The sequence below is a fragment of the Camelina sativa genome, chromosome 14 (assembly GCF_000633955.1).
Source record: "Camelina sativa cultivar DH55 chromosome 14, Cs, whole genome shotgun sequence".
In the NCBI taxonomy this organism is placed as follows: Eukaryota; Viridiplantae; Streptophyta; class Magnoliopsida; order Brassicales; family Brassicaceae; genus Camelina; species Camelina sativa.
The window spans coordinates 24,693,021-24,719,704 of NC_025698.1; the positions used below are offsets into that span (position 1 = coordinate 24,693,021).

General features: G+C 37.2%; 5 protein-coding genes and 1 pseudogene across 5 annotated transcripts; 4 read left to right on the forward strand and 2 right to left on the reverse strand.

Annotated features, from left to right (window-relative positions):
- LOC104742364 lies at nucleotides 2,643–4,543 on the forward strand (annotated as a pseudogene).
- Nucleotides 6,785–8,398, forward strand: LOC104742365 (UDP-glycosyltransferase 73C5-like). Its single transcript, XM_010463366.2, has one exon. It carries the CDS (start codon nucleotides 6,819–6,821, stop codon nucleotides 8,322–8,324), a length of 1,506 nt encoding a protein of 501 aa, XP_010461668.1. The 5' UTR covers nucleotides 6,785–6,818; the 3' UTR covers nucleotides 8,325–8,398.
- Nucleotides 12,460–17,398, reverse strand: LOC104742366 (protein phosphatase 2C 7-like). Its single transcript, XM_019235893.1, has 5 exons — nucleotides 17,255–17,398; nucleotides 16,801–17,151; nucleotides 16,587–16,695; nucleotides 16,221–16,299; nucleotides 12,460–12,661 (listed from the first exon to the last, which is right to left on the reverse strand). Exons 1-5 carry the CDS (start codon nucleotides 17,396–17,398, stop codon nucleotides 12,460–12,462), a joined length of 885 nt encoding a protein of 294 aa, XP_019091438.1.
- On the reverse strand, nucleotides 17,509–19,780 carry LOC104743949 (putative disease resistance protein At4g11170). The gene is made up of 4 exons (XM_010464975.1): nucleotides 19,350–19,780; nucleotides 18,736–19,273; nucleotides 17,585–18,664; nucleotides 17,509–17,520 (listed from the first exon to the last, which is right to left on the reverse strand). The coding sequence occupies exons 1-4, from the start codon at nucleotides 19,778–19,780 to the stop codon at nucleotides 17,509–17,511; spliced, it is 2,061 nt and encodes a 686-aa protein (XP_010463277.1).
- Nucleotides 19,926–21,337, forward strand: LOC104743950 (TMV resistance protein N-like). Its single transcript, XM_010464976.1, has 2 exons — nucleotides 19,926–20,389; nucleotides 20,512–21,337. Exons 1-2 carry the CDS (start codon nucleotides 19,926–19,928, stop codon nucleotides 21,335–21,337), a joined length of 1,290 nt encoding a protein of 429 aa, XP_010463278.1.
- LOC104743951 (disease resistance protein RPS4-like) lies at nucleotides 22,284–24,275 on the forward strand. The gene is made up of 5 exons (XM_019235583.1): nucleotides 22,284–22,406; nucleotides 22,523–22,831; nucleotides 22,946–23,076; nucleotides 23,384–24,107; nucleotides 24,225–24,275. The coding sequence occupies exons 1-5, from the start codon at nucleotides 22,284–22,286 to the stop codon at nucleotides 24,273–24,275; spliced, it is 1,338 nt and encodes a 445-aa protein (XP_019091128.1).

The following is a 26,684-nucleotide window of genomic DNA, read 5'->3' on the forward strand; positions in this document are numbered from 1 at the left end:
GTCTTGCCGAACACATTTTGTAATGTTTCCCATAGATCCTTGGCCGTCTCGCAATATGAGTAGGCTTCGAGTATTGGAGCATCAAGGGAGTTTTGAATGATGGCAAGAACACTTTGGTCTTCTTGAAACTATTTGTCTCCACCGCTTGTGACCGCTTCTTTGCCATATTTGGTGGGCTCTTCCTTTGGAGCCTCACTCGTGGTAATATGGGTCCAAAGCCCTCGGCCGTATAGTGCTGTCTTTGTGGTCCTCGCCCACAACAAGTAGTTCTCTCCTTTGAGAGTAACTGGAACAATCAAGGTCTTGGTGCCTTCCATGGATTTTTTTCCGTTGGTCAATAGTATTACCCAACGGTTAAAGATAATCGACTTTTGAGATCAAAACAGAAACGGAGAGAAGAGATAGAGCGGAAGTTTGTGATGAGTGAAGGATTTGTAGATAGGAACAACAAGGATCTCATACCATGTAAGATTTAGATTCTATAAAGAAGTGTAATCGAAAGTGTATGAAATAAGAAGAAGAGAGTTTGTGGGTTGAGTTTATGAGAGAGAGTAGAGAGTAACAAGAGTATAGAAGAAGAGTTCAACTTCTTGATTAATTTAATTCATGGGTACAATCCTAATATAGACACTAAAGCTAGAGAATATTCTATACAAGATGCTACACGATTTTCATGATGAGAGTGACATCTTAGACTCCTTAACACAACATGTGACTAACGGTTGACTTGTGCTTCCCACTTGCTTCAAGTCGCCAACGATAACATAGGAAATATCTAGATACTTTGGTTGAGCTTCACATGAGGCTTGTAAGGCTTTGAATGGGCTTCTCCACAAGGTTGGACGGACGGCCCGATGGTAGTTGTACGGACGGCCCGGCTGGAGTCGTACGGACGGTGGTTGTACGGACAAGGGTGATCATGATCCCGATTTTTAAATAGTACAACTGAAACAAATGGTATAATTAGTGTTCAAGAAAGCGGTCTAGGCGGCCGCCTAGGCGCTAGGCGCTCAGCAGACGCCTAGATAGCCGCCTGAACCGCTTAAAATTACATAAATTTTATTTTAATATTTATTTTTGATTTTTAACTACATATATTTAAATTATTAAGTTTTATATTTGTATATCTAATTATAAACATTTATATGTTGTTAATATAACTTAAATAAATGTATTTTTTCTTACTTTTATATATAATTCTTAATTTTTTTTTCTAATATATATTTTTATATAATTCTATATATATAATATTTTATGTTGTAACGCCTAAACCGCCTAAAAACCGTCTAGGCTCCGACTAAGCGTTCTAGGCGCTAGGCGCTAGGTCACCGCCCAGATACCACCTAGCGCTTTCTTGAACACTGGGTATAACTAACAAAATAAATAGGAAAACTGGTACAAAATTGTAAACCCTAGCGCCGCCATCCTCACTAACTCGTCTCTGCTTGTTGATTCTCCACCGTGGACTGTCTTCTCTTGCAGCGATTGTTCACATATCTCATCCAACCTTCACTTGATATCCCCGCTTCACCATCAACTTGTCTTCCGCCATCTTTACTGTTATTCTCCACCTTCTCCTTGTAATCTCTCTCTTTTGTTTACAATGCCGCAAATCGCCATCTCCAGTGCAACAAATAGAGAACCGAGATAAGCTTTGGCTATGGCGGCACACAAAGAACAATAAAAACGAGAAATCTGAGAGATTAAAAAAAATCAAACTTTTTATTTTCTCAGATCTGTAGATCTGTTCGCGGAGAGAAAAGAGAAAGAAAATTGTTAAGTGTTTGGAATAAGATATGATAATTGTAAATATAAAGTATGGGTTTTTGGTCTTTTCCATGCATTTTAATTTTAAAAAATATTTAAAAAAATAAATAAAAACATAAAAATAGCATTCACGATAATTTGTTTCCACAAAGTGGCATTCCAGCAATTGATTCGAGTACCACCAATAAATGTGATATCCCCAAATTACCCTTAATGAAATTACCGACGAATTGGTACAACTAAGACCATCTACAATGGGCCTCTTGAAAAATTATTTCAACAGTTTAATAACTCCAATGAAGTTGTTGAAAAAATGTAAAAACTGGCGTGGATTCATTTGTGTTGAATTCATTTAATTGGTTGGATCGAAAAAATTGGGCCCCACAAACATATGCCGACATTCAATTTTCGTTTTTGTTTTTTTTTTTTTGGTCGCAAAAAGAAAGAAATATATGAGAGTGACATGTGTCGTATATTTATTGGACAGTAAGATTTTGGAGATGTTTTTCTTATCTTATCATTTCAAAATCAATTATTATATAATAAATAATTTTTTTATAAAATAATTTTTATGTCAAAATTCATCATTTTTAAAAGTCTATAAATAGAGACTTGATTCATTTTATTCCGACACAAAAAAAAACCCAACATTTCTACTATATTTTCAAATTCTTCTCTCATAAACTCTTGTTTATTTCAATTTTTTTTTTTGGGAATGGATCCTAAAAACAATCCTACCCAAAATTCTACTAATTACCCTTTTCCATTTCCAAATCCCAACAATTATCCAAATCCTTATTTCAACCAATCCCAAATATCCCAAATTATGGCTTTCCACCAAATTTTTCAATCCCGTCATCTGTTCCAAACTATAATCCATATTATGGATCCATGATGCCATATTCATCTCAACCACCTCCTTATTCTTCTACTCCAACGGGTAATGAAAGTGTTCAAGATGTTAGAGAAATTGAATTTCCCGGATTTTCTACGCAAGTAACTCTTGGAGGGATGAACAGTGTTGAAGCCACTCCAAATACAGAAGATTCAACTCCAACTCGCCGGAAAAGCCCCAAATGGACAACAGAGCAAAATTTGGTGTTATTGAGTGGATGGATTAAATATAGAACAGACAGCGTTGTTGGTAAAAACCAAAAAAGTGAAGCTTATTGGGGTAAAATTGCTGACTACTGTAATGAGCATTGCTCATTTCATCCTCCTCGCGACGGAGCTTCATGCAGAAATCATTACAACTACATGAATCAAAAACTAGGTAAATGGATTGGTGCTTATGATAACGCCAAGCGTTTACAACAAAGCGGCTGGTCGGAGAATGATGTATTGGCAAAAGCGCATGAATTATATTCAAGTTCTACAAAAGGCCAATTTAATTTAATGTCAAAATGGGAAGCTGTTCGTGATCAACCACGTTATGGTAGTCAAGTAGGAGGGAACACTGGATCTGGGAGCAGTGGATCCTCAATAGATCCATCTGATTTTCCTTTTGATGTTGAAGCTTACAAACGACAGTCAGAAATTGAAGAAAGATACATCGTGAACCGGTTTAGAGAGCGTCGAAACAAAATAGAAGAAGATTATCCACGTCGTAGCACAAGAAAATACTTCAAGAGAGATCATGTAGCCGCGAACCAAAGATTGATTGACGACTACTTTGCCGATCAACCTACATATGATGATGCAATGTTTCGTCGTCGATTCCGTATGCGAAAACAATTTTTCCTCCGAATTGTTCGTGACCTGTCAAGCAGTGACAACTACTTCACCCAACGAGTTGACGCATCCAATAAAGAAGGTATATCCCCACTAGCGAAATGTACCACAGCTATGCAAATGTTAGCATATGGTATGGCGGCAGACGCGGTCGACGAGTACATCAAAATCGGAGGTACTACAGCATTGGAGTGCTTGCGTAGATTTTGAAGGAATCATACATTTGTATGAGCAAGTGTATCTCAGAGCTCCAACTCAAGATGACCTCCAAAGAATTTTGCATGTCAGCGAGATGCGGGGGTTTCCGGGGATGATTGGATGTATTGATTGCATGCACTGGGAGTGGAAAAATTGTCCTACGGCGTGGGAAGGTCAATTTACTCGAGAAGATAAGGGAACCACCACTGTTATTCTTGAAGCAGTTGCATCTGATGATCTATGGATATGGCATGCTTTTTTTGGGTGTCCAGGCACATTGAACGATATCAATGTTCTAGATCGTTCACCATTGTTCGATGATGTTGAACAAGGAAATACTCCAAAAGTGAACTTCTTTGTGAACCAACGCCCATATGATATGGCATACTATCTAGCTGATGGTATCTATCCTTCTTATCCAACTTTCGTCAAATCAATTTGTCTTCCTCAAAGTGAACCAGACAAGTTATTTGTACAACACCAAGAGGGATGTCGGAAGGACATCGAACGTGCATTTGGAGTGTTACAAGCTCGATTCAAAATCATTCGTGAACCAGCACGTTTGTGGGACATAGCCGATTTAGCTATGATCATGCGGTCATGTATTATATTACATAATATGATTGTTGAGGATGAGCGAGATACATATGCGCAACATTGGACTGATTATGATCAGTCTGAGGCAATTGGTTCTAGTACATCACAACCATTCTCTACTGAGGTGTTACCTGCTTTTGCAAATCATGTGCGTGCTAGATGTCAATTACGTGATTCAAATGTCCATCATGAATTGCAAGCAGATCTAGTGAAACACATATGGGCAAAATTCGGGATGTTCCGTGATTAAAGAGGTTTTAAAATTTGAAGTTTTTAAACATATATGTCCTTGTGTTTGTATTTTCCGAATTTGAAGTTTGTGTAATTTTATTTGTTTTAATAATAATAATTTTTATTTTTGTTATATTAAAATATTAAGAAAAATATAAGATTAAATTAAAAAATAATAATGTAACTTTTATTAATTTTAAATTACTATAAATCTGTTGTTATCAAATTAAGTAAAAAATAAAAATATAAAGTGAAAATAGTGGGGTAAGGTGTTGAATATTATTAAACAAAACCATTGGAGAGGTTAAAATTAATTTGGGTGTTGAATGATTAGGTGGAAGAAAGAGAAAATGATGTGGAGTGTTAAAAGTTGAGGTGGAGGGTGTTGAAAAAAAAACCATTGTATAAATAAAGAATTGAACAACTAGTACAAATAGTTTAACTGAGTGATATACGACAAATGGTACAACTAGTATAACTAAGATGTAATAGGACAAGTAGTACAAATGATACAATCGAAAGATATATAACATTTGGTAAAACTGGTATAACTGAGATATAATAGAACAACTAGTACAAAATGTATAATAACTAAGAGATAATAGTACAACTGAAACAAATGATATAACTAACAAAATAAATAGGACAACTGGTACAAATCGTAAACCCTAGCGCCGCCATCCTCACTAACTCGTCTCTGCTTGGTGATTCTCCGATGTGGACTGTCTTCTCTTGCAGCGTTTGTTCACATATCTCAATCAACCTTAACTTGATGTCCCCGCTTCACCATCAACTTGTCTTCCACCATCTTTACTGTTATTCTCCACCTTCTCCTTGTAATCTCTCTCTTTTGTTAACATTGCCGCAAATCGCCATCTCAAGTGCAACAAATAGAGAACCGAGATAAGCTTTGGCTATGGCGTCACACACAAAATAATAAGAACGAGAAATCTGAGAGATTCAAAAAGAAATAAAACTTTTTATTTTCTCATATCTGTAGATCTGTCCGCGAGAGTTTGGTTTTTAAGTTGATTTGAATAATTATATAATAAATAAAATTAAGAAAAAATCTAACTTTTTTCTGCATAGGTTGTGATTCAATTTTTGAAAAGTGACATATATTATTCAACTAATTAAGAAGCAATATATGTTTAACATCTCACATTGCCTAAAAGACCAAACTGAATCAAGTCCGAGAGAGTAGGAAGTTCAACTTAACAAACATTCAAATTTAAAAATATTTAAATTTCTAGTCGAACTATTTAATTATACGGATATTTAAAAATTTAAAATATGATAAGACGGAGTTACATGGCCAAACAGATTTGATACAACATGAATTTAATTTTGATGCTAAAACAAAAATTAGATATCGTAAAACCCAATGCTACAACAAAAATTAATTTATTATCATTTTATTATTTTGGTAACATCATCAATAATAATTGTGTAAAAACAGTTATCATGTTGTACTTGGCGGATTAAATCTTAGTTGGTGTTATTTTTGTAACTGTAGAGATGTGTCCTAAATTTGGAAAAAAAACTTACTTTTGTATTATTTGTGAGAATTGAAGATAAAGTATATATATCCATAGGTACAACAATAATGAGAAATTAACCATCCAGATTTGTATGTTTGTTGCAAACTGTATGCTGTTTTCATCTTGCAAGGATATTCTCTTTGTGTCATCTCTATTACCAAACTCAGGAAAGAAACATTCACACGAAAGTGTTGTACGGGTGGGTCCACTGCTTGTTGATTGTGATTTTTGAGGCTTCTGCTAGATATATAGCTGTCATGAAAGAGTCCAACGTTGGATATTAATCTCCTTTTAGTGTTTTAGATGAGATTTTTAATCGTTCTTTGAAGTTTCAAATACAAACTAGATTTTGGTAAATATTAGTAACTTTTTTCGTCCCTCTTTTTGTTTATTTTTATTCTTGAGACTTGGGGTAGCTATCAGCGAGGCTCCAAGTTGTTTATATATGTGTCTGTGAATTATCTTCTTTCTTCGTTATGATTGAGATATATGTCTCAAAACTTTTCCTGCGAAGGAAGGTCAATAGAAGATGTAGAATGGGTCACAAACGGACAAACTACGTATTGGCCCAAGAATGTCTTGTAGTAAGTATAAGTAAGCACCACTTGGAACTGACGCAGTAAAAATCAGTTTACGTCATCTATTACGTCTTCTGTCCACTTTACTTTTTTTTCCTCTCCACGCATCTTATTCTATATAGAGCTCCAAAAAATATAAACCAGACGCACACCAAAACTAGAGGAGTTTCTTACGATGATTGAATCGAAAATGGGTTCTGAAACAACCAATGAACCTTATCCTCTTCACTTTGTTCTCTTCCCTTTCATGGCTCAAGGCCACATGATTCCCATGGTTGATATTGCAAGGCTCTTGGCTCAGCGGGGTGTGACCGTAACAATTGTCACGACGCCTCTCAATGCAGGGAGGTTCAAGAATGTCCTAAACCGTGCCATTGAGTCTGGCTTACCAATCAACCTGGTGCAAGTCAAGTTTCCATATCAAGACGCTGGTCTAAAAGAAGGACAAGAGAATATAGATTCTCTTGACACGATGGAGCGGATGATACCGTTCTTTAAAGCGACTAACTTGCTCGAAGAACCAGTCCAGAAGCTCATTGAAGAGATGAGCCCTCGACCAAGCTGTCTAATCTCCGATATGTCTTTGCCTTATACAAGCAAAATCGCCAAGAAGTTCAATATACCCAAAATTCTCTTCCATGGTATGGGTTGTTTTTGTCTTCTGTGTGTGCACGTTGTACGCAAGAACCGTGAGATCTTGGAGAATTTGAAGTTTGATGAGGAGTATTTTACTATTCCTTATTTTCCTGATAGAGTCGAGTTCACAAGAACTCAAGTTCCGGTGGAAACATATGTTCCTGGAGACTGGAAGGAGTTCATAGACGAATTGGTAGAAGCCGATATGACATCTTATGGTGTGATAGTCAACACATTTCAAGAGCTCGAGCCTGATTATGCCAAAGACTTCAAGGAGGCAAGGTCTGGTAAAGCATGGACCATTGGACCCGTTTCCTTGTGCAACAAGGCGGGAGCAGACAAAGCTGAGAGGGGAAACAAATCAGACATTGATCAAGATAAGTGCCTTAAATGGCTTGATTCTCAGGAACTGGGCTCTGTGCTCTACGTTTGTCTTGGGAGCATCTGCAATCTTCCTCTGTCTCAGCTCAAGGAGCTCGGGCTAGGCCTTGAGTTATCCCAAAGACCTTTCATTTGGGTCATAAGAGGTTGGGAGAAGTACAAAGAGTTAGTTGAGTGGTTCTCGGAAAGTGGATTTGAAGAAAGAATCAAAGACAGAGGACTTCTCATCAAAGGATGGTCTCCTCAAATGCTTATCCTTTCACATCCTTCCGTTGGAGGTTTCTTAACACACTGCGGATGGAACTCAACTCTTGAGGGGATAACCGCTGGTCTACCGCTGCTTACATGGCCGCTATTCGCAGACCAATTCTGCAACGAGAAACTGGTCGTGCAGGTACTTAAAGCCGGTGTAAGAGCCGGGGTTGAGAAGCCTATGAAATGGGAAGAAGAGGAGAAGATAGGAGTGTTGGTGGATAAAGAAGGAGTGAAGAAGGCAGTGGAAGAGTTAATGGGTGAAAGTGAAGATGCAAAAGATAGAAGAAGAAGAGCCAAAGAGCTTGGAGAATTAGCTCACAAGGCTGTGGAGGAAGGAGGTTCTTCTCACTCTAATATCACGTTCTTACTACAAGACATAATAATGCAACTAGCACAATCCAATAATTGATTTATAATTTTTATACTGTACGTCATCTTTTTAATTGAAACATTTAATAATTTAAAAAAATTTCTGAAATTGTATCTTTTAGAATCCCGCGTATGAAACAAATCATTTAAATTTTAAAACAAACCAGTAAGATTTTAAAACACTTTCAATTGTCAAACCATATTACATAACATATTGCCATTTCATAATCAAATTAATCCAAAATAATTTAATAGAAAAGATTTTGGTTCTCAAAACATATTACATAACTATAACTATATTATTTTTTAATAATAAAATCGTACATCATATAATTATAATTAACTTGTAAATAGAACTTAAACAAACTTGAATAGAAAACAAAAAACTAACAAATCCCTTTATTACAAAACTAGATTCGGATCCGTGCACCACAGGTTGAAATACAATTCATTATTTTTAAAATATTATATATGTAATTTTTTATAATATTATTTGGATGCAACTCATCCAAACAATTTTTATGGTAAATATCATCCATGTAATTTAAATCTTATGTAAATCTTATATTGTTAATTATAGTCCATGCTATATTATATAAAATTATTAACTCGTGTTAGAGTGTGTCCAACAGCTTTTGTGGTAGACTATATAAAAATTTAACATGTGTTAGAGTATGTAAGTTTTAAAATTATAATATAAATAAAAAAATTTCAATATGTGCTCTAGCACGAGTACTTTTTTTTATTGAATGTTGTGGTTTATCAATAAAATCTGTGGAAAATAAATTTGTAATTTTTTGTTTAAGGATCTTTGGAAACGACTTGATATAGGACTAAAATCTTCCAAAACTACAGTTTAGAATATTTATGATTTTATTTGTTACGATTAATATATCAATTATTAATTTTGAACATTCCTAATTAAGGTTGCACCCAATATTTAGGTGTAACCGATTAATATATAAATTAATCTATAACCTATTTATAACCATTTGTAATAATTTATTAAAAATACAAAGTCTACAAAAATTATGTTGTGTACTATCCTTTTATTAAAAATAGAATATTCAATAAAATCAAAACTATACAACAAGAAGAAAATCTAACTTAGATAAAAAAATATATAAGAATAAGATGTAAATGTGTTTTTCACTATAATAATATAAGTAACTTTTAAATATAAATCTATAATTTTGAATAATAAAAAATGTTAATTTGTATTGTAACACATGTTTTAATCTAATAAAAAATACATTCCCCCACCCCCTCTGTCTTTTTACATTTCTCTCACTTTTCTGTCTACATCTTTAACCTCTTATTACTAACTTCTTTCTAATGGCGGCGGCGGCAGCTCAAAACCACAATCTACATGATCAAATAACCGAAATCTAAGTAGTTTTGAATTTTTTTGGTTTAAATCAGAGTAACATGTACCTGCTATATAAAATTACAGAAATTTTGGTTCTGTAATATGATTTGTTTTTTGTTGTCGATAAGAAAATAGTATCGTTATTTGCGAAGAAAAAAACAAACAGAATTTAAACTGTAAATTGTAAGTATTGCAAGAAAAGAAAAGAAATTTGACTTTCAAATAAAAACATACTTGACAGAAATATCATGGTAAAAAAAACTAAAAATCATCATCGAGTTGTTCAATACAAAAACAAAACCATTAGAAGGAGACACATGCACGGCATCTTCTTGAACTCATGAACATTACAGCAATAGAAAAACTCTTTCCCAAATGACCTTTGCAGTTTGCACTCAAACCTTATGAAGACAGTGTGTATTTTATGCCTTTATGGTGAGACGAAAGAAGAAAGTATACTCAAACCTTCAATATAAAATCTTAAATGTCTTCACCGTTATTGTCGTTGGCCTCCATGACATTATTAGAAGCGATATTAGCCATGATAGAGAAGAGAAATAAATTACGTAATTTGTTTATTAGAAATCAAATACCATATTTTTTTGGTATTTTTTCATATTTTTTGTTTAATACTGTAATATACAAATTTAACGCATATAAATTATATCAATACAATAAAAGTAAAAAGTTTCTTTCCAAAGTCTGTAAAATCAGCATTATAAGCATTCTAGAGATGACACATCAATTAAAACAAAGTTAAAACAAGTAACCAATGATAACATTTTAATTAATACAGCTCATCCTTCTATTCCAATTACAATCATATATGGATGGTCAAAGTAAAATCAAAACACAGCGGTTTAGAAAGAAAAAAAATGACATATTTAACTATAACAACACGAAATGTAAAGAAATACAACATGATGTTCTTTTACCCAAATATAAATCCCAGTTTCATCTAAAATTGACGAACCCTAATTCATCAAAATGAGATTCTTTGAAGTATGTGTGGTGTCGAAGCCGATTAGGAGAGAATAAGAGTGATTGCTTCTATCGATTCTTTCAGTTTTGAGAGATAAGTTGGTGAATTGGGAAAACTTTTATCATATTGAGTGTTGACGTTAGTTGTCCTCTTCTTATTGATTTCAGCTTTGAGAAACCGAAAATCATGGGAAGGTTAATTCTTGTTTCTATAATTCAGTTTAGAATGAGTCCATAAATATTTAACGAGAGAGTACTATAATTTGATTCCTTCTTCTCGATAACTATTAGGAAGCATCTTTAGTATATATATTTTATTAATTGTTTTCTATTTTTTTTTCTATCTTGGATTGGATAGATAACAGCAAACGAAATACAATTTAATCATACATATGGAAATTTGTATGATCAAAGTACATATTTGATCTCCCTAAGCCTAACATCAACGTGAAATCAGTGTGACGTTTAAGACGAGTGATTTTATATCACATTTACACAACACTTCGTATCAGTAGTTGTATTGAGATTTTGGATTAATCTTTTAACCAATTATAATTGTATAGGACACTTTTCTTTCGATTGCATGTCAGTGTTTAAACCACCCAATTTGCCTTCAGGAAGACCTTTAAAGAGACAAACGACCATCCTAATATATGTGATTAAATTTGTATTAAATACAAAAAATACACCACAAATCTATACCATGCTAATATATCTCCCACATTAGGGTAAAGAAAATAAAAGTTAACATACAGGATTAGTTAAACTATTTATACAATTAAGTCCATCCGATTTAAATGTAAACATTTATAAGCCATTTTAAATTTAAGATTTTTCAATTTTTATTTTATTAGTGCATTTTTTTATTTTTTCATTGTATAAACCATAGCTTTTACAACTAATCTAATTTCAAAAAAGAAATTTCATATTTTCAATAATTCAATATATCTAAAAGTAGTTACAAAAAGTATCTCGTGACGTAGCGCGGATCTAATCTAGTTATATGTAATTTTGATAGATAGACATTTATCTGATTTTTTTGGTGTTTATAAAAATAAATTTACTAAAAAAGACAATTTACCTTTTTCTAAACACTTTGAACACAACTATTTGTTTGTTCGTCTATAATAAACATGAGATCAACTAATAAAGAAAAAAACTGTGACGCTGAGTTCTGTACTGGATCATCAAGGAAGGAGTAACCATACCATCGGTCTTCCATAGAACACATCAGCTGCTCTTTTATGTTTCTAGGCATTTCTATTTGCAACACTCCGTAGCTATTGTCGTCATTAAGCTTCTGCGTGTTTTAAAAAGAACCTCAAAGCTCAAACCAAAGAGCTTCTATTCATCAATCAGAAAACAACTTCTCAAAAACTAAAATGTTGTGCCTTCCTCTGTAATTCAAACAATATTGTTAACGGGATAAAGAAAATGAAAAATTTGGGGAAGAATGATAATGATGATTTACAGTTGAAAACTGCCTGTAATCATATAAAGATGCGGAAATGATCTATTCTTCTTGTGCCACATCAAGATCTGTTTCCTTGCTAACTCGCAAGCTTCTTGGTAACTCATTACGTCCCATAGTCCATCGCTAGCTAATATAAGGCATTGTTCTTCTCTCCCTCATGGCATAAACATCACCCAGGATCTGGTATTACATATGGCTCCAGATAGTCATCACCTGAAAACAAAAACAAACAGATTAATTTAGCAGGTAGTAATGATCCTCATACCTAGATAGTGTAAGAGCTCGAGCGTACAATGTTTCAGGATTTGGTCTTGAACTTTCTGTGGGATTTCAAGTCGACCACTATGATCGCTACATTGTCTTTGCTTCTCTTTGTAAAGCGAGTTTGTAGAGATAATCAGCCGCAGCTTGACAAGCGTGGTCTTCCCCTACACCTCTCTCAGCTAAAGGCCATGCTCCATTCTTCTTGTGCCAAGCCAAGATCCGCTTCCTCGCAAAATCGCAAGCTTCTTGGTTACTCATTACATCCCAAACTCCATCACTGGCCAATATTGTAGAAATATAAGCGGAAGAATAAAATAGAATAGAGAGAATAGAGAGAATAGAGAGAATAGAGAGAAACTGAATATTATTTCTCTTAGATCTGAGAATACAAGAGAGATACAAATATATAGAAGAAGAAGATGAAAAACTAACTGTTACAAAGATGGGTTGCATGAAGGAGAGAGAAAGAGACATCATAATTATTTATTCCAACATTCCCCCTCAAGCTTGGTATAGGGAGATCGTGCCTAAAAATGGAGTTGTCTCATTAAAAACCTTACCAGGAAAACCCAATAGGAAAAACCATGGACAAGGGAAAAAGAGCACAACAATCACATTTTAGGTTTGTGAAGATCAACTAAGCCAAGCTTGCTTAGAATGAAAATTGCACACCTTTGAATTTGTTGCCTTGGTGAAGATATCTGCAAGTTGATCAGAACTTTTAGTATAGATGGGAGAGATGATGCCAAGTTCAACCTTCTCACGGATATGGTGACAGTCCACTTCTATATGTTTGGTGCGTTCATGAAACACAGAATTCGAAGCAATGTGAATAGCAGCTTGGTTGTCACAATGCATGGTGATAGGTTGAGATATCTTGACTCTAAGATCCAAAAGCAACGCCTTAAGCCAAATAAGCTCATCAGTAGTATCAGCCATGGAACGGTACTCAGCTTCAGCACTAGACCTTGAAACCACCTTCTGCTTCTTGCTTCTCCAAGTGACCAAATTCCCACCAACAAACGTACAATAACCTCCAGTCGATTTCCTATCAGACTTGTCTCTAGCGTATCCCGCATCACAATAACCAACAAGTTCAGTGTGGCCATTCTCATTCATCCAAATACCTTTGCCTAGAGATCCTTTCAAGTAACTGAGAATCCTTTCCACCATATTCCAATGGTGAATAGTAGGAGCTTTCATATGTTGACTTACCTGATTCACAACAAAACACAAATCAGGGCGAGTAATTGTGAGATAAATGAGCTTACCCACAATTCTTTGGTATTGTCCAATGTTGTTATAAGGTTTCCCTTCACGTTCCCCCTCTCGAGAGTCTTTGTATTTTTCTTCAATGGGAGTATTCACCGGTTTGGCTCCAAGCTTTCCTGTATCATTAAGAAGATCGAGTGTATACTTCCTTTGAGATAGAAATAGACCTTCCTCAGAACGACATACTTCTATGCCAAGAAAGTACTTTAGTTCACCCAAGTCTTTAATATCAAAAGTAGACTTAAGAAGGGATTTAGTATTTTGAATACCTTCTTTATCATCACCAGAGATAATAATATCATCAACATAAAAAAGAACAACCACAATACCTCTTTCCCCCTGAATTGTGAAAAGCGAATGATCAGCATGGGACTTGCGAAAACCATAACCAAGAAGTGTCTTACTTAATTTGTAATACCAAGCACGTGGAGATTGTTTGAGACCATAAATAGCTTTGTTTAGTTTGAGGACTTTGCCTTGTGCAACAACAATACCAGGAGGTGGTAGCATATATACTTCTTCGTCAAGTTCGCCTTGAAGGGATGCATTCTTAACATCCATCTGCCACAAATCCCAAGAAAGGTTAGTGGAAAGAGAAAGAACAACACGAACCGTATGAAGTTTGGCAACTGGAGCAAAAGTGTCTTTATAGTCTTCTCCATATGTTTGAGTGAAGCCTTTCGCCACTAAACGAGCTTTGTGTCTTTCTATTTCACCATTGTTGTGGTATTTGATTGTAAATATCCACTTAGATCCAACTGGCTTCTTGCCTTTAGGAAGGTCCACCTAAACCCATGTGTGGTTCCTTTTCATGGCTCCATGTTCATCATCAACAGCAGCAAGCCAAACCTCATTGTCTTTTGCTTCTTCATAAGTCTTTGGCACAGTTTCCTGGTCAATTTTGCTAAGAAAAACTTGATGGTCAGTAGGAAGGTTAGCTAAAGAACAAAAACCTTTAATAGGATGAGCAGTTGAAAAGTTATAGCAAAACCGCTTTTGCAGCAAAATGTTAGGATCCGTTCTTGGTCTTTGACTTCTTCGGAGAGGCAAAGGTGAATCATCTTCATGAATGGCAATCTCAGTATCAGATCACCATTGGTGTTGTGAACTTCAGTGGCAGCCATAGGATGTTGAGAAGAGTCATATGCATTTTCAGAAGTTTGCTGAAAGTTTGGAGAAATTTGTTGCAGGTTTGGAGAAGTCTGCTGCAAGGTTTCTGAAGTCTGCTGCAAATTTTCTGAAATCTGTTGCACATTTTCTGAAGTCTGCTGCACGTTTTCTGAAGTCTGCTGCAAGTTTTCTGAAGTCTGCTGGACAATTTCAGAAATTTGTTGACCTTGTAGCTCCTCTTTTCTACTGTTATTTGAAGAATTGAGATTCTCCAATAGAAACTTGAGGCTTTGAGCACGATCTGATTCAGAATTTGTCAAGTCCTTCAATTTGCTCCAATCTTTTTCCTCAAAGAAACATTTGTCTTCATCAAACTTTACATCATGTGAGACATAAGTCCTTCTTGTTCCTGGGTGGTAGCATTTGTACCCTTTTTGAGTAGGAGAGTACCCATTAAAGATGCATTTGATGCTTTTAGGCTGGAGCTAATACCTTTGATCATCTGGGACATGAACATAGCAAACACAACCAAAAACTTTTAGAAAATCAACAGAAGGTTTAGTTTGATTTAGTACCTCATATGGAGAAATGTCATTGAGACATTTTGTGGGGAGTCTATTAATGAGATAACATGTTGTTATGACAGCATCACTCCAATAATGTTTTGGAACATTCTTGTAAAACATCATGGTCCTTGCTACTTCCATAAGGTGACGATTTTTACGCTCAAAGACACCATTTTGTTGAGGGGTATAAGGACAAGTTGTTTGATGGACAATCCCATGTTTAGAAGTGAACACCTTGAATTCATTGCTAGTATATTCTCCACCATTGTCGGTCCTCAAAGTCTTTATCTTTGCACTGAACTGAGTGGAAACATAGCTGTGAAAGTTTGAAAAAGCTTCAAAAACATGGCCTTTTGAAGGTAAAAGAGTTAGCCATGTATATTTAGATTTTTCATCAATAAATGTAACAAAATATTTGTTATTATCTTTTGAAGCACAAGGAGCAGACCAAACATCAGAATAAATAAGTTCAAAACAATCTTGATAAGTAGTAGTAGAGTTTGGAAAAACAGTTTTACAATGCTTTCCTAAAATACAAGCCTCACACTTCTCATGATCAAAAGACATATTAGGAAGTAGCATACTAAGGGCCTTAGTATGAGGATGACCAAGTCTATTTGGCATGCTAGTACCCAGAAAAGAAAAGAAAAAGAAAAAGAATAATAGCAAAAGAGACAAAGAATAAGGATCTAGAGCTTTGATACCATGTAGAAATATAAGCGGAAGAATAAAATAAAATAGAGAGAATAGAGAGAAACTGAATATTATTTCTCTTAGATCTGAGAATACAAGAGAGATACAAATATATAGAAGAAGAAGATGAAAAACTAGCTGTTACAAAGATGGGTTGCATAAAGGAGAGAGAAAGAGACATCATAATTATTTATTCCAACAAATATTAGACACTCGTCCTCTCTAGCTCGTGGCATAAACATCACCTCGGGATCTGGTCGTACATATGGCTCCAGATATTCATCACCTGAAAACAAAGAAGCAGATTGAAACGGATCTAATGATGTTGGACTGTAACACTTGCTACAACTCAAGTAATGTCTTGAACAAATGAGTCTAATCTCTAAATTTTTTTTTTAACGTCTATTATATCAACAAATTGAACTATAAAATTTGAAATTTCTGTTACCACTTTAAGAACGAAATCAGTGTTTCCAACAAATTGAACAAGAATTCTATCCAACAGATTAAGAAGGTCAAAGGTGTGAGAGTGGATGTACATCAATATAGAAGAAATGGTGAACTGTAACCTACCAATGGACCTCGACGTATTGAGAACGCTAAAACTTGATCTGGCGCCTTGCCATTGTACAACTTTTCCTCCAGTTTTCTCTATTCTTGCATACTCGTCCTCTCTCTCTGGCTGCAAAAGCGGTTAAGACATTTATTAGCTCTGTGTGAAAGAGAGAAGTAAGAAACTTTCTCAGATTGTTTTAAAACACGTTTGAGGGAAAAGGAGGATTTTTACTCTTTGGTCAACTGATAAATGCATGGATTCTTTGCCTCGCAATAAAACCACTCTTGAATTACCACAGTTGGAAACTATTATATGTGATGAGCAAACCAATGCTACTACGGCAGTGGATCCGATGGACTCAGGGACAACAGCCTCAAGAATATTATCAAAAGAACCAGTACTTGGACGACAGCCGATTTTCCCTGCGACCTCATCAACGACCCTTAGAAAACAATTGGTGAAGACTTTCTTCCACTGTACTTGCCTATTCTCACTTGATTCACTGTTGCATAACTTATCTTTAATGCGCTCAATTTCTTCAGCCAAAGCAAAGTGGATTCTATCACGATAGTATTCAGCAACCTGCAAGAATCCATTTCCAACAAAGTATTTTTTATTCACTTTACTCGCAAGAGAGGTTCTCATCCTCAATCGCTAAATCAAAAGAATAGCAATTACAGCATACCTGAGATCCGCCATGGCCATCATATACACCGAAAAAATGACAAGGGATGTGTGAGAGACTTGGATTCATCCCCTCATGATCTCCCATAAACATTTCAATGGGTATTTTCAGAAAATGGGGTAAAGCTATAACAGAATCTTGCATTTGAGGTCTGTTTCCATCAATGGAAACTGTGCCCCACAAAGGTATACACTCTAATTCGTTGACACTCCTGCTTTCTTTCGTGACATGGCTCTTTTCTTCAGGAACGATGATTACCTTCGAAGCTGTCACGTCAGAACCAACAACATTGCGATAATCATCTGCTTCCTTATCTCTTGTAACTCCCACATCCGTAGATGCTTCTGCTACTTCCGCTTTGTCCTTAACTCGTTGACTTTCAAGTTTCTGCAAGACTCGTTCCCACTCGTGTCCACTTTTCCCACATAGAAATGAGCCGAGTACTTTAAGAGATAAAGGAATTCGGCCAGCAAGTTGGACAGCACGAACCGAGAGCCGTTTGAAACAAGTAGAAGGGGCTTGCTCGTTGAAAGCAAACTGATAGAAGAGTTGAAGAGCTTCATGGACTCTCAGACACTTGACTTCATATATATGTCTTAGGCCATTTGCTACAAGAAATTTCTTGTCTCTGGTCGTCACCATAACTCTACTCCCTGAACCAAACCAAGTGGCAACTTTCTGGACATCCTCTATCTGTTCATTATTATCCACACCATCAACAATGAGCAGCACTTTACGGTTTCGAAGCCTTGCTTTGGTAACATCAAAGCCATTTTTTGAACTCCTTACTGCTAAAGCCTCTCTTTGGATATTATTCCACAGCAGCTCTTCATGTAAACCTGATGGACCATGGTCTTTATAAATCTTTCCAATATTTTCCAGGAAAACATGGATATGAAAATATTGCATGGTCTCCTTGTACACACATCTTGCAAGGGTGAGTTTGCCAACCCCTCCTACTCCCCAGATGCCAACTATACGAACTTCATTTTCAGATTGTAACTCCATCAATCCACTCACAGCCTTCAGGTGACACTCCATACCTACAAAGTTGAATGCAGTGTTCCCCGGCAGAGACTTATCCTTCTCATTTGATACATTGAAGCTGCTTTCCTCTGTTCCTAGAGTGTTTTCATCAGACGATCGTTCATATTTAGACAATACCATTTTCCAGTCTTCCTCAAGTCTACCGAATACTTTTGCTCCAACTGACGCATCAGAGCTACTTGTCTCTGTTCCTGTAGTGCATTCATCAGATGATTGCTCGTATCTGGACAATATTGTTTCCAACTCTTCGTTAGGTTTAGCACATAATTCTGAGCCGACTGCAGCAATTACTGAAGGATAACCATTGCCAATCTTAATCGCAAGAGCTAAGAACTGTTCATAACCTTCAAGAGGAGCAATATCCTTGAAAGCGTGGAGGTTCAAGATTTCTAGAGATAGAATTCTAGGGATTCAACTTGGTACAAAAGTGTTACCCCGCAGGCAAGAAGCAACTTCTTGTCTAGGCAGGTTACAATGACTCTGCTCCCTGGACCAAACAGTTTAATGTACTCCCTAAGGATATCTAGTTTTTCAATTATATCAACACCGACAAGAACGAGAAGTACTCTTTGGTCTGTGAGCCATGCTGTGTCATCAGGGGAGATCATGTGAAGACTACCCGATGTTTGAAGAAACTTTGTTTGAAGCAATTCACTTAAAGCCAAAGCGTTGTGGCCGTGGCTGTGTTGGATGATATTGACATCTTCAAGTAGAACACAGACATCAAAACAGTGAGATATCTCTTGATAGACAAACTTGGCAAGCGTTCTTTTGCCAAGACTTGCCCGACCCCAAATGCCAATCTCGCGTACTTCATCATACTTAGCATCCAAAGACAACAATTCATAGACTCGTCTCATGCGGAGATCCATCCCCACAAGGCCAAAGAATCGAGAAGCGCTCAACTTATCCCAGATATCATTTGTGATCTTCAGGATCAGCTCCGCATCATCCTCCCTATCAAGGCAACGCCTAAGTAAGACATTAAAAATTGACTGACTCTTAAAACGAAGAAATTGCAATCAAGATTTTCATGTCGTGGAGATACCAATTGTTTGAGTGCTCGCCGGGTATGCATGCCAGCTCCATCAGTGCATTCCTCCACGCCGTTGCCGCCGATAACTCCACCTGATCAGTGCAGACTTCTTCGGCCTGTCTTTTATTAACATCCCAGTCATCTACTCCGTAATAGACTGGAGAGATTGTAAGGTAATTTAGAATCTCTTCGAGCTCTCTCAGGACCGAAGGCGAAAAGACATAGTTCTCAGATACGACGACGATTGCAACTTTCGAGGCTCGGATAGCCGCCAGATGAATCTCAGAGGGTTCCAGGTTCTGCTCGGTTTCACCTTTGAAAGTTCGAATGCCCTTTTGTTCCAACAAACGGTAGATATGGCTGACAAAAACTCTGCGAATTTCCTCCCCTCTGAAACTCACAAACACGTCGGACCCGGTGCTCGGAGTCGGAGATAAAGCCATCGAGAGTGAAAAATTGAAATCGCAGATGAGGAAAGTCGTTTCTTTGATTTTATTCCTTCCTCAACCAACCAACCAACCTAGTAGGCGTTGACTTTTTAATCTAACAAGTTTAAATCTCCTAATTTTCCACACCAGAGCAGAGCAAATGGCTTCGTCTTCCTCTTCGCGTTACGGTGTCTTCTTGAGCTTCCGAGGAACTGATACTCGTAGAACCTTTGTCAGCCATCTTCACAAAGCCTTAGTTAACAGGGGAATCGTCACCTTCAAGGATGATTCGAAGATTAGAACGGGCGATCCTTTTCCCCACGAAATCCTTGAAGCCATCCAAGATTCGACTTTTGCAGTCATTGTTATCTCGGAGAATTTCACTTCTTCAAAGTGGTGTTTGATCGAGCTCCAATCGATAATGGAGCTTTGGAGCTCAAAGAAACTCATCGTCTTTCCGATCTTCTACGGAGTGGAGCTCTCTGATGTCAGGAAAGAGGAAGGCCATTTCTGGGAACCGCTTAAATTGCACATGTGTAACAACTCATTTGCAGAGGAGGTTCCTAAATGGAAAGAGGCTCTCACCAAAGTCTCCTATCTCAATGGAAAGGATTCTACAAAATTGTAAGTTCTTTCTTCTGCAAAGCCAAACACACATATATATATATATATATATATATATATATATATATATATATATATAGGATTTCCACATCTTTGTTACTTTCTTTCATTTTACATTTCAGCAAGGACGATGCTGCAATGATTGACAATATTGTTAGTGATATTTGGACTCGGTTGTCATCTATGCTGCCTATTGAATTTGCGGATGTTGTTGGAATGACTCCTCACATGGAGAGGCTGGATTTTCTCTTAAATATTAGATCAGAGAAGGAGGTTCGTATGATTGGCATTTGGGGAATGGGTGGCATAGGCAAAACCACCATTTCCAAGTATCTCTTTCACCAGTACTCTGGAGGATTTTCAGCTCGTTGTTTCATACAAGACGTTTGGAAGATTTCTAGCAGCTTTGGTCTCGTTGGTTTACAGGAAAAATTTGTTTCTTCTATCCTGCCTGAAGAACATGTCAAGCTCTCCACGCTTGAACACGGACACCACCATATTAAGTCTAGGCTTGGACACCAAAGAGTGTTTGTTGTCCTTGATGGTGTTGACAATGTGGATCAGATTCGAGCTTTGGTTAAAGAGAGTAGCATGTTTGGCCGAGTAAGCTATATCATCATAACCACAAGAGACCAAAGCTTGCTCAAAACATGTGGCATTATAGACAGAGACTTATATGAGGTTAGCTGCTTGGAAAGCAGTGATTCTCTCCTCCTGCTTAAACGGTTTGCTTTTGAAGGAGGAACTCCACCTTCTGATATTTATGAACAACTCTCTCTTCGAGCTTCTCAGCTTGCTCATGGTCTTCCCTTTGCCCTTGAAGCTTTTGGCTTATGTTTCCGTGGAAAGACTACACCAATTGAGTGGAAGGATGAGTTAAGGAGATTAGGTACGACTCCTCATGAAAGCACCATTCAAATATTGAAGATTAGCTACGACGACTTGTGATATGATCGTGGCCAGCAAGGAGACAGAAGCTGTAGAGAAACCGGAGATCGTGGGAAGGATCACTCGTTCAAGAGCTAAGGAGATGGCCAAGGAAGCTCATGCACTCATAGCTGACGGGTCATTCAATCTACCGAGGATCCAAGTCTTCAACATATCCACCCTGAAGACTTCACTCGGTAATGATAACTAGATAACTTAGGTGTGAAGTTTGTACTCTTTTTCCCATAGCTGAGTTTTGTACCAATGGGTTTTCTCGGTATGGTTTTTAATGAGGAAAATGGATCACCACGTTGAGTTATCTAGAAGTCATTACCAATGGGGAATAATGTACTAATACAAGTGACTTCTGTACTACTACAGATCACCTAGACGCTTCGTTGTTTTTCTTATTTCCTTTACACGCCTTGTTGTTTTATTTTGAACTTCCTGTTGTTTGGAGTGTCGAACCCTAGGGTTGATTATAAAACCCAAAAGCGACGCCTCCTTGTTTGGTAGCGAAGAAGTTTTATGTAACAAGTATTGTTGAATCTTTCTTCTCTCAATCTGAACTCGTGAATGCGTTCATGATTCCGAGTTTCTAAACACTTTGTGATTAAGAAACTCTTCACTTTATTTTCGAATCCATATCACCATCTAACACTTCTCACCATCGAATCATTGCTTTTCTCTCTCGAACATCATCTGCCGTCACTCGCAATCCACCTGTGCATCATCACCATCAATTTACGTCGCCACTTACCTGTCATCAGCCTCCATCAGAGTTTCATCCTAGGGAGTTCGTATTAACTTGTCTGCAATAGAAAATAACGTTTTTCTTCATGTTGCATGCCTCTTTAATGGAGACTCGATCCTAAGTCTAAGAGCTCTTTTTGATAGCTTTGAATTTGGGATAGAAGTGTTGTCCGAGAAGTCTCTCATTAACATTTCAACTGATGGATATCTGAAGATGCATGCTTTAGTTGAGAAAATGGGAAGGCAGATTGTGCGTCAAGGATCCAAGAAAAAGCCTCATAAACAATTAATTTTGTGGGATCCCCGGGAAATTTCTAAAGTACTGGGACATAACTTGGTGAGCCTCATCATACATATTTGTATATCTTTCTTTAATTTGATTTTAATGGTTTCAAGGTATGATTTCTTTTTTCTTTATGTCATGTGATGTGACATTGATATTCTTATTTTCAGGGGACAAACCAAATTCATTGCTTAGCACTGCACATGTGTGAGATGCGTAGAAATTTAGCTATAAGCTGTATTAATTTCTTGCCGTTGTATAATCTCAAGTATTTAAAGTTCTACAAGCATCTGGATGATACAGACTCCAAACTGCAATTTGTTACAGAAGATAATATACTTCCCCCTGACCTTGAGCTTAGGTTGCTTCATTGGGACGCATATCCGTTGATAACACTTCCTTTCGATCTACACCTAGAGTGTCTTGTTGAACTCAAGTTCCGGTACAGTAACCTCGAGAGCCTTTGGGAAGGGACACCGGTAAATTATCTTAGAAAATGCTACCTGGTTTGATATAGCAATTTGAGTATCAAAAATTCGTCCATAAAAATCTTTTTTAAGTTTTCCGTATACTTTTTTTTGGTCTCTTTTCAGGAGCTTGGGAACTTGAGGAGACTAGATGTGACGGGGTCTAAGAATCTGAAATATTTTCCAGATATTTCAATGGCCAAGAAGCTGGAGGACGTGTCAATGAATGATTGCGCGAGGCTGGAACAATTTCCAAGGTACATTGGTAGCTTATCTAGTCTAGGAAAACTCCATGCAATCCATTGTCCTGGTCTTCAAAGTCTCAAGATTAATATTATGGCAGCGACAACCATTACAAAACCAAGAGTGATGTGCTGTCCACAAATTATACTGGCGTTTCCCAATGAAGTTGAGCCACTGCAATGTCTTACAAATCTATCCATAGAAGGGAAAATAAAATTTTGGCTTGAACAACTAGAAGGAGATGCAGATCACTTTTCTTTTGATTTGGAGAGATTTATCCCATATAAGTTGATGATGCAACCACTGCCACCTCGCGTCAAGTCAAATTTCCGTGATTTTGTTTGCCTTGAGATCAAGCGGAACAACTTTCAGGTGCCACAGCTTTTCAGACTTCCCTCTTTTGACAGTATTAAACCTCATCAACTTGAATCTTGAAAACATCCCATCAAGTCTTGGTAAAATGCATGCTCTAGAGAAATTGAATTTCAGCGGAAATGACTTCAAAAGTTTACCTAGAACCATGAAACAACTCCAGAAGTTGAAATATCTGGACCTCCATAACTGCTGCAAACTAGAAGCATTGCCACCACTAACTCAAGTAGAGACGCTTATACTTTCCAACTGTATCAACCTCCAATCATTGCTAGAACTCCCTAATTTACTAGAGGATCATGGCATACACCACTTGCTTGAGCTTGAGCTTGATAACTGTAAAAACGTTCAATCACTTTCGCACCAGCTCAGCCATTTCACCAATTTGGAAAAGCTAGACCTCAGCAAACACGATTTTGAAACAATGCCTGCTAGCATCAAAGAGCTATCCTCGTTAAGAACTATTAGCCTGAACAGTTGTAGGAAACTCAAATCATTGGAAGAGCTTCCATTAAGCCTTAAATGTCTCTACGCACATGGCTGCTACTCACTGGAAGGTGTAACCCTTTCATATGGGCATTATTTAGAAGACTTTGATCTTGATCATTGCTTCCATTTAAAGCTAGATATTCTTCTAATTACTTGGTCTCCAACTAAAAGCCGTAGCAAAAAGGTAAATTCTCTGCTCTTTTCTTTTTGAGACCGGTCTAACCTAAGCTGGTGAGTGGTGAATATTTCAATAATTCAATTATTAAGCTTTAGTTCTTTTTTCATTTTGTTTCTTGTATAGGTACCAGGTTGCTGTTTCCCAGAATCTGGGATGCCAAATTTATGTACATGAATGTGTGTGCAGTTCAGAGACATGTACCGTTTTGTATAGTTTCAAGGCTGATAACTTGATATAAGTTACTCCCTGTTCAAGGGGTCCATTGCCTCTGTTTTTCTTTTGTTTCTTGAATCCTACTATTTGGGAGGGTTTTTTAGACGATATTTAAGTGAATAACTGCCCTAATGTAAAAGACATAGGAAATCATTGAGTCGATACTTTTAGCCAGATATAGAATTAGATCGAAGAAAATCATTGAGTCATTTGAGTTATTTTTAAAATGGGGAGAAGGGTCGTTCACTTTGGAGATGTCGTTTTGATGATTTGGATAAGACAGGTGGGCTTCTTCAGAGAGTTGGGCCGGTAACGGTAATACATGCCCAACTTGGTCTGCTAAGGAAATTGCCCAGGAGACAAACGACAATAGCTCTGTCGTTTTAGCATCATCACATCTAAACCGTGTGTATGGTACGGGTTTGTCTTGTATCACCTTGCAAGACGACGATAGAGGGCTATTAAAAGAGTGAGGAGCAGAGGGAACAAAGTAGAGAGCATCTGGCGTTACATTACAGAGATAAGGGACCAAGTTGTCGGTGAGAGAGAAACCTAGAGTGGGTGAGAGAGACTTTTGTCTTCTTCATATTTCTTGTTCTTTCTTGGGTTATGATTCTTTGTAAGGGGAGAGACGTGAGCTTGGGGTGAGTTAGTTCAAGTTGTAATTGCTACTCTGATACTCCTTGTGGACCGGTTTCAGGTTCACCGAGACGTAACAGGATCACATTGATCCTGGGAACTCGTATATCCTCGTGTCTCTTTACTTTTCTTGCACAACAAACATACAAACCTGCAAAACATAAAACAGAGCACAAGGAAACACAACCTGTTAGTCTTACTTGGTCGTTTCTCGGTTAAACACTCAAGGAAAAACCTAACAGTGGTATCAGAGCAAGGTTAGAGTGTTCTAACCGTAGAAAGAGTAGATCTACAAGGAGCTCTACAAGTCAGAGGTGGTTACTGTTCTAAAACTCAGAAAGGTTCAACCTTTAAGGTACATTTCTTCACCAAGTTTGGTTTTTTATGTATCTAGGTTATTTCTGAACTAGATACGGAAACAAAGTTGTAAAGTTAGAGTTTTGTTAGAAGTTCTGGTTGTGTGGTTGGTGTTGTGTGAGTTTTGCTGAGACAGTTTGTTGGTTTTGTCTTTTGTGTTGGGTTTGTGGTGTGAGCCTCGAGTTCTGAAGAGGTCTCAGGGATGGAACCTACACAAGGAAGATTTGACGTGGAGAAGTTTGATGGAGAAGGTGACTTTTCTTTGTGGAAACACAAGATGTGCGCTCAGCTGGAAATCTTGGGCCTTGAGTCGGTACTACAACCACCACCAGCAGAAGGTGCTGAAGGAAAAGATGGTGAAGACTCAGAAGGAGCAGCAAAGTCAGATCCGAAATGGCTAGATAAAGACAGGAGGGTAAGAAACCTCTTGAGTCACAGTCTGGGAGATATGGTGCTTAGAAAAGTCATGAAGGAGCCAACCGCATATGCTATGTGGACAGCCCTAGAGAACAACTATCAGGCTAAGACATTACCACACTGGTTCTATCTTAAGCAAAGGTTCTTTAGTTTCAAGATGGAGGAGGACAAGAATCTAGACAAAAATCTAGACACCTTCAATAAGCTCATATCAGACTTATCTAGCCTAAGCATGGATATGAGCGAGGAAGATACGGATGCGATCCTCATGAACAGTTTGCCTAAGAGTTTTGACAACCTCGTACACACCTTGAAGTATAGCAACAAAGACAAGGACTTTGGTACACCCAAGGAGATCATCATGTCAGCATATTCTATCGAATTGGAGCTGAAAGATAAGGGGGTACTAAAGAAACTTGCAGAAGAAGGGTTGTTTATACAGACAAGAGGCATAACTGAAAAGAAGACACAGCCAAAGGGAAAAACAGACTCAAGAGGCAAGTCTAAGACCAAGAAAAGGACTTGCTGGATTTGTGGTAGTGAAGATCACTTGAAGAAAGATTGTCCGAAGAAGAACCAAGCAAGCACATGTCAGAAGGGTGAAGCAAGCATTGCACTAGCTCAATGTGTTGAACCGTTGATGTTAACAGTTTCTGAATATCAACCAAAAGATGCTTGGATCTTGGATTCTGGATGTTCTTACCACATAACATCCAGAAGAGATCTGATGTTTGATGTAGAAGAGGTAAATGGAGGAAGGATTCTGATGGGAAACGACACATATTGTGAAATCACAGCAATCGGGAAAGTCAAAATTGTAAACTACAATGGGACGGAAGTAGTGTTGTCTCAAGTCAGATACTCTCCTACAGCAAGAAGAAATCTAATCTCTCTGGGACAGTTGGAATCAAACGGATGTTGGTTCAAGTCTAAACATTTTAGACTTCAAGTGTTCAA